The sequence below is a fragment of the Pterocles gutturalis genome, unplaced genomic scaffold (genome assembly GCF_000699245.1).
Source record: "Pterocles gutturalis isolate BGI_N339 unplaced genomic scaffold, ASM69924v1 scaffold12640, whole genome shotgun sequence".
NCBI lineage: Eukaryota > Metazoa > Chordata > Aves > Pterocliformes > Pteroclidae > Pterocles > Pterocles gutturalis.
This window is the reverse complement of record NW_010143682.1, coordinates 70,037-77,649: the sequence shown is the minus strand read 5'-3', so window position 1 is coordinate 77,649 and position 7,613 is coordinate 70,037. Positions and strand designations below refer to the sequence as shown.

Sequence of the window (7,613 nt, the reverse complement as noted above, 5' to 3'; positions counted from 1 at the left end):
GTGCTCTGAGTACCTGACTCTCAGGGTAGCTTCAGAGGTGATACCATGACTATCAACTGAAGTTGATAGTCAAAACACATTTTTCCACTGACTCTGCCGGTGTATATGCTGCATCACTATTAACAGGTGTCTGCTGATGAGTTTGAGATGTAATCTCTCAGATTCTCTTGTCATATTTTTTAAAGGCTTTGCAAGCGTGAATTTAGTATTGTTGCTAGGTTTTTACTTTAAAGTTCCCTTTTTTCCTTCTCTGCTGTTGCATATGGAATCATTATTCCAAAGGGAAGTTTGCTAATGGGATTAGTATGTTTTTGTTCCCTGTGCAGTTTTTGACATTCCTTAGGTATTTTGTCTGGTAACTCTTCCTGCTATGACTCAGGACAGGAGAATGTTTCAAGCATGTGCATGTGTACATATGTAATGAATCAGCTGGTCTAGCTTGGGGAAGGGTGAGAAAATCGGTCCTGGTTCTTCTTCTTTCTTCTCCGACTTACTTGCTGACTGTATTGCTGTGAAAGTTGGAGATCAGGTTTCCCAAGATAAACCTGCTCTTGGGCAACAAATTTAGAGTATGTCATTTTTGAAACTCATCTTACAAAAAAAATAAACACATGCCAAAGGTAGATGCAATTCTCTGTCCACTCATCTGTAAATGAAGGCTTTCCCCCCCATCTTATAATGAGTAACAGATACATTTTTTGGTATGTAAAAAATAATGCATTTAACTGTCTCATTAATCTTACTCTTTTTTCTTTGTTTGTAGGTGTGAAAGAAAATGTCAGTCAGCATGCATGAAAATCGCAAATCTAGGGCCAGTACTGGCTCCATAAACATATACTTGTTCCACAAGTCATCCTATGCTGATAGTGTCCTTACTCACCTGAACCTTCTGCGTCAGCAGCGTCTCTTTACAGATGTACTTCTCCATGCTGGGAACAGGTCATTCCCCTGCCACAGAGCTGTTCTAGCTGCTTGTAGCCGCTATTTCGAAGCAATGTTCAGTGGAGGACTGAAAGAGAGCCAGGACAGTGAAGTCAACTTTCATAATTCAATTCACCCAGAAGTGTTGGAGCTTCTTCTGGACTATGCCTATTCCTCCAGGGTTATCATCAACGAGGAGAATGCAGAGTCGCTGCTGGAGGCTGGTGACATGCTGGAGTTTCAGGACATTCGGGATGCTTGTGCAGAATTTCTAGAGAAAAACCTTCATCCCACCAACTGTCTCGGCATGCTGCTGTTGTCAGATGCTCACCAGTGCACCAAGCTGTATGAACTCTCGTGGAGGATGTGCCTTAGCAACTTCCAGAGTATCAGTAAAAGTGAAGACTTCCTCCAGCTGCCGAAAGACATGGTAGTGCAGCTCCTTTCCAGTGAAGAATTAGAAACTGAAGATGAAAGGCTGGTATATGAATCAGCTATCAGCTGGGTCAACTATGACCTGAGTAAGCGTCACTGTTACCTGCCTGAGCTATTGCAGACAGTAAGACTGGCCCTCCTGCCAGCCATATACCTTATGGAGAATGTGGCCATGGAAGAACTTATCACCAAGCAAAGGAAAAGCAAAGAGATTGTAGAAGAATCAATAAGATGCAAGTTAAAGATCCTACAGAATGATGGAGTGGTCACTAGTTTGTGTGCCAGACCCCGTAAAACTGGCCATTCGCTTTTTCTTTTGGGTGGCCAAACCTTCATGTGTGACAAGCTGTACCTGGTGGACCAAAAAGCAAAGGAGATCATTCCAAAGGCTGACATACCAAGTCCACGGAAGGAGTTCAGCGCTTGTGCCATAGGTTGCAAAGTGTACATCACTGGGGGAAGAGGGTCAGAGAACGGAGTCTCCAAAGACGTGTGGGTGTATGACACCCTTCATGAAGAGTGGTCAAAGGCTGCTCCCATGCTGGTAGCTCGGTTTGGGCATGGCTCTGCTGAACTTAAGCACTGCTTGTATGTAGTAGGAGGACACACTGCGGCAACTGGTTGCCTTCCAGCTTCCCCTTCAGTATCCCTAAAGCAAGTAGAACAATATGACCCTGTGACCAATAAATGGACCATGGTTGCCCCACTGCGAGAGGGAGTAAGCAATGCAGCTGTAGTCAGCGCAAAGCTTAAGCTGTTTGCTTTTGGAGGTACCAGTGTTAGCCATGACAAGCTGCCCAAGGTTCAGTGCTACGATCAGTGTGAAAACAGATGGACGGTACCAGCCACCTGCCCCCAGCCCTGGCGCTACACAGCTGCAGCTGTTCTGGGTAACCAGATTTTTATTATGGGTGGAGATACTGAATTCTCTGCGTGCTCCGCTTATAAATTCAACAGTGAGACATATCAATGGACTAAGGTGGGAGATGTGACAGCTAAGCGAATGAGCTGCCATGCAGTGGCGTCTGGAAACAAATTGTATGTGGTTGGAGGCTACTTTGGCATTCAGAGGTGCAAAACATTGGACTGCTATGATCCCACGTTAGACGTATGGAACAGCATAACAACAGTTCCCTATTCATTAATTCCCACGGCATTTGTCAGCACATGGAAGCACCTTCCCTCGTAATTGTGTGTATATTGCAATTACAAATTATCAGGTAAGAAATAGCACCTTTGAATTCCACTGTAATAATGTTTTCGCAAAGCTTTTCAGGAGCAGCTCTGAGGAGGGTAAGTATATTCAATCCAACTTTACAGCTGGAGCAACGGAGGCATACATTCACAGGCTGTTTAAGCCAGGCACCATGTCTGTGACAAAGCCAGGTGCTGGCAGTAGTTTGCTGTGTATCTTGCAGCCACTTCTCTTTGTGCGTGATTTAGATGTTGAAAATGTTATTTTTGCTCAGTCCTTTACTTGTGTGGAAGTGCACATAATTTGGAAATTGAATCCTGCTGTATGTTTAGATATTAAATGCATGCTAAACAAGGGTTTGGTGCAGCTTTCCTGATAGCAGAGGCCAGGTCACTCTATATCCAGTAACCGTGCTCAAAAAAGGTACTGCAAATTCTGACCTGAAGACTGATACTGAATTCACTTGAACTTCCAGGCAGACAGCATGCTTTCTCCAGGCAGACAGCCTTTAAGGAAACTTGCTGTCTTACGAAAGGGATTTTACAGGCACTTCAGACGTAATTTTCCATATCACCTAGACAGCATGGTTGCACCTGTATGGACTAAGCTTGCATTTGCTCCATTGATAAGCTTTAAAATACAGATTTTTCAAAGTAGTTATGGTCATATATGTTGGACTAGATAATAGTGTCAGGAAGACATACAATTAATATTGCTGTCTGAAATAATTACCAGCCTATAGCACACACTGTTCCAAAACAATTTAATTATACATAATGGACCAAGCTCTTACTAGGTGCAAATTCAGCATTGTGTCTTCTCACAAGCAAGTCTGAATTTGGCCTTGCTTGTTTTGGTTGTTGTGAATTTCTGTTTTTTAGGAGGAGGGGAGAAAAGCTTAATTTTAAAAAAAAGCAACACTGAAAAATCTGGGTACCTACACGTATTTTTCAAATCTGTTTTTTCATGCTAACCACTAACTGTTACTTCAACTGTTACTAATTTTTCCTTATTTTTATCTTTCATAGAGTTACATCACTTAAAATAGGTCACATTTTCCAGAATTATTAATTTGTGTTATTTTGCAACAAGTCTGGCAGACTCCCCTTAGTGTTGTGTTGCTCTTTTCCCTCACTCCCACCTTGAGACTTTAGTACAGAATCATAGTTACCACCAGCCAACCAAACGAATATAGTGGCATGCTTAATCCTAAAAAACCCATGCTCTCTGAGCAGTAGTTTCTTTTTGGATTGGAACACTGTATAGTGCAACTGTGAAGGCTGGCAGATGAGAAGGAACAAGGCAAAATAGAGTTGCAGTAGTTAAACAACCTCTGCCTCTGCATCTAAATCGCCTAGAAGTCCAGACTGATAGGGGCTCTCCAGAAAAGAGAGAGAATAGATTGTGTGTAAAGACTTCCCTAGGTTCTTCTGTTTGGGACAGATAATTTTTTTTTTCTGGTGTCTTTTGCAGCTGGAGACATTTGCCTGAGTCTTGTGGTAAACATGAAACCTTTGAAGCAGAGTAGATAGAAGTATATACCTAGAAATGTAGGGTAGTTGTGAAATTCCTTTCTCTGGTACACTGAAGATTCATCTTGTGGTTGTCTTTCAGCCAACTGGGAGCTTTGAATAAAGAATATAAGGTTGAGCCTGTGCAAAACACCATGTCAGCATTGAAATCTAGTGTGAAATTGGGCTGTGTTGTGCCATCAGCTGCTCTTGTCCCAGGTAGTTGTTTGTCCTGAAGACTCTGCCCTCTCTCCTCTCCTTGCTTTGTTTTTCCCAGACTTACTCTTGGGAAAGCAGGGCAAACCCTTGAGACTTAACCAGATCCTGAATAACAGCATCCCCAACAGCCAGCAGATGGAAGCCCTGATTTCTGTGTGGTGGCTTCCTCCCTAGCTGGGAACAATGTCCTGACATCTTCAGTTAATTTCTATAATTACTGACTTTCAGCAGTTCAGTGTTATCAGAGCAGCAGTATTCAATGCCCGGACTCAGGTCTGTGCCAAGAAAAATATTGACTTATTCTTCTGAGACTGACTTAATTGTTCTGAAGTTTACAGTACATGAGAGGGAGTGTTTTATTCTGAAAAAGAGTCCTCAGAATATAACAGTGCAAAGAGCTTTCCTTTGGTCTGCAGTATCTTGTTAAAAGCCATTATTTTAGCTTCACTAATGCACAAGATAACTGGCTTAACTAACATGCAAGATAACTGGCTGAATGCAGGGGTAGACTGAAATCTCTCCAATGCTGTGTGCTCAGCCAGCAAGTAGGGTTTTTTTTTTCCTACTGACTCCTGCTGCTTTGTCAGTGGGTGGGAGGAACAAAAAGGAAATTACTTCTGATTACCCTCTGTTTTCATGGCTCTGTGTGGCCCCAGTCTGACAGCTTTTAGGAAGACTTCAGTCTGCTTTGTCCTGTTCATCAAACTTGGGGCTTTTTGATTAGGTTGAGGATTTTTATTTCCCCTCTTTTTCAGAATTGTTTATAATTTTTTTTTTTTTATTTCATCCCATGACAGGGAACATTTTGGCTTCAGTGTTGATAGTGTGTTTCAGTGGGAAGAATGGCCTGCGGTACTGAAGAATGTCTAGAAAAGACTAATCAACACTAAGTGCAGAGACCTTTTTTTAGACATAATGAAGAAAATGTGTTTCAAGCCCTCAGCTGCGAAGAGGCTTGATGCTCTGGGCTGTTATGTAGGCTGTGGTGTTTCCTGTGAATGTTCCCTGTTGTTCGTAGGCATCACAGCTTGAGAGAGATGTGGTATGTTTAAATGAACTGAGTTCACCAGAGCTCCTTTGCATTGTAAGGATGTAGGATTTGCCTCCTAAAATTCTAGCAGTGCTGTCAGAAATGACTGTGATGAGCTGATGATGGTCTGGAAGCTAGCATTGGTCCCTTTCAACCCAAAACATTCTGTGATTCTATGATTTTCATGCAGCTTCATAGTGGAAAAGCAAAGCACAATCTTGGCATCTGAAGACTGAATTTCTCATTTAGTAATCAATTTTTATAAAGGACTCTAGGCTGGAATTATGGATGCATGGTGCATTGCTGTGTGAAAAGACATGAGGCACATTTTTGCTCTAATGAATAAGATATGTTTTACGTGAGGGGATTATATGTGCCTTTCTATATTGTGAATAAATTAAATTCAGAATTCTTCATGGTGGATGGAGGCATTGGGGTGAGACACCTTCAGCTCCCCTTCTGCTTTATTCCAACCAGGTTTGCCCTGGCCTGGGGATAGAAAGAACTCTTTGCACTAAGCATTCATGTGGGCTTTTGTGGAAGAGAAGTTATGTTCACTTGAAAAAAATCCACAAAGCTTTAAGATTTTGGGGGAACATAGAAATGTTGAAGTATTCTGGATGCAGAGCCCATCACATTGAACTGTATTGGTCAAGTTTGATTTAGGTTTCAAATGACTGAATTTATAGCCAAAAAATCAACCAGACTTTCTGGGGTCAGGAGAATGGTTTGCAGAGTAAGGCTAGCAGAATAATAAAGGGAAAATCTAACCCTAAATAATTATGTTCTTGGCTGGCTTGTTGATCAGTAGTTGGCTATTGCACAGGACCACAGGGGTAGGGGTGTGGGGTAAGCCCATCAACTGGATTGTATCCTGAGTGTGGCTTTCAGGTTTTCTTTGACTTTTAACAAAAACCTTATGGTACATTGTCTCAGTAAACCCCTTCACATCTTTTCTCTCTCTTTTTTTTTTTTTTTTTCCTCTCTTCCCATGCTTTTAGTTTACTCCTTTGTTTGGAGAAGAGAATTGGAACCTCAGATCTGGAGAAACAGTTTTAATGAAGAAAAATCGTTCAGCGTTTCTTGTATTTGAAGAAAGTCATCAGCACCTTGTAAATTATCTAACCTACACATGAAGGAATGGGAGGGCAAAAAAACTCTGCAGTGCTTCAGCACGTGGTTTAAATATGAATGAACAAACCTATGATCTGGTCCTTGTGCTAGTAATTGTGGATTAATGCCAATATTAATCAGTCCTTCAAAGGAGAAAAAGAAGAGACAGAACTTCTCTGAGCTGTGCAGCACACAGCACTTGATTTCCATGGACTCTGCTGTTTGTATGTGAAATTTGAAATGGTTGTCGCCTCTCTTTGTGGTGGTTTGAAGTGCCAGAGCCAGCTGCAGGGGAAGCAGACCAGGTCTGAAACAGCAAGATGCCACTGTGAATGAAGATACAGAGGTATTGCTGCCGATGTCTGCTAACCAGAGCGTGCTTGTCTGTGGGCAGTGCCTACAGCACCTCTTAGATCCCGCATTGCATTGTCCTGTGTGCAGTGAGTGACCTTTCACTTGATAAGGAACAGCCCAGTGGTGAAATGTTTTTGCAAAGTGGGGAATGAATTACATCCCCCAAATGCTCCTTATTCCCTTTCTTCCCTGTATTTATAAATAATTCAGACTGTCCCATTCCTGTTATGTTACTTGTTGTAGAAATAGTTATTTATTTTCCAGTGCTTGCATGCTGAAACAATGCCTGCAGTTGTCTTCATGTTGCAAGGGCTTGTGTGAACTGTTGTACGTTTTGCACATTTTGTGATCGCTGACTTGCTCTGCTGCACAAAGAAAGAAAACTGTTGGGTAACAGTTGGAGGTGGGAGGGATTGGTGGCTTTCCAGTCGGAAATGGAAGGATTACAAGGCAGGATCTTAAATTACACACGTACTAAAGGAAGAAGCCATGGAGATCACTTTTGCAGGTCACCAGCTCCCTGGGTTGCATGTGGTGTGTCTTGTAGATGGTGTCCTTGCTACATTTCATTTGTTGGTCATGCCTTTCAGTTTCCAGTCTGGAAATAGCCAAAATCTCTTGCAGCTCTCTCTTTGTGCAGCTTCCAGATTGCAACACAAATACTGTGGAAGAGCTTCTGGATACCAAGCCCAGATGAAGTCATTGTCCAAAGTTATTTATTTATTTATTGGGTTGGAAGAGGGGTACCTACAGTATAGCTACATTGACCTGAATGAGTGGAATATGGTGATTCAAGAATAAAAACAAAAAACCTCAAGGTGGGTTAGTGATGAAG

The 7,613-nt window shown here is 42.1% G+C and overlaps 1 protein-coding gene across 1 annotated transcript; it reads left to right on the top strand.

Annotated features, from left to right (window-relative positions):
• Positions 1-769: 769 nt before the first annotated feature.
• ENC1 (ectodermal-neural cortex 1 (with BTB domain)) lies at positions 770-6,610 on the top strand. The gene is made up of 2 exons (XM_010084832.1): positions 770-2,576; positions 6,313-6,610. Exon 1 carries the CDS (start codon positions 776-778, stop codon positions 2,543-2,545), a length of 1,770 nt encoding a protein of 589 aa, XP_010083134.1. The 5' UTR covers positions 770-775; the 3' UTR covers positions 2,546-2,576; positions 6,313-6,610.
• The last annotated feature ends 1,003 nt before the right edge of the window (positions 6,611-7,613 follow it).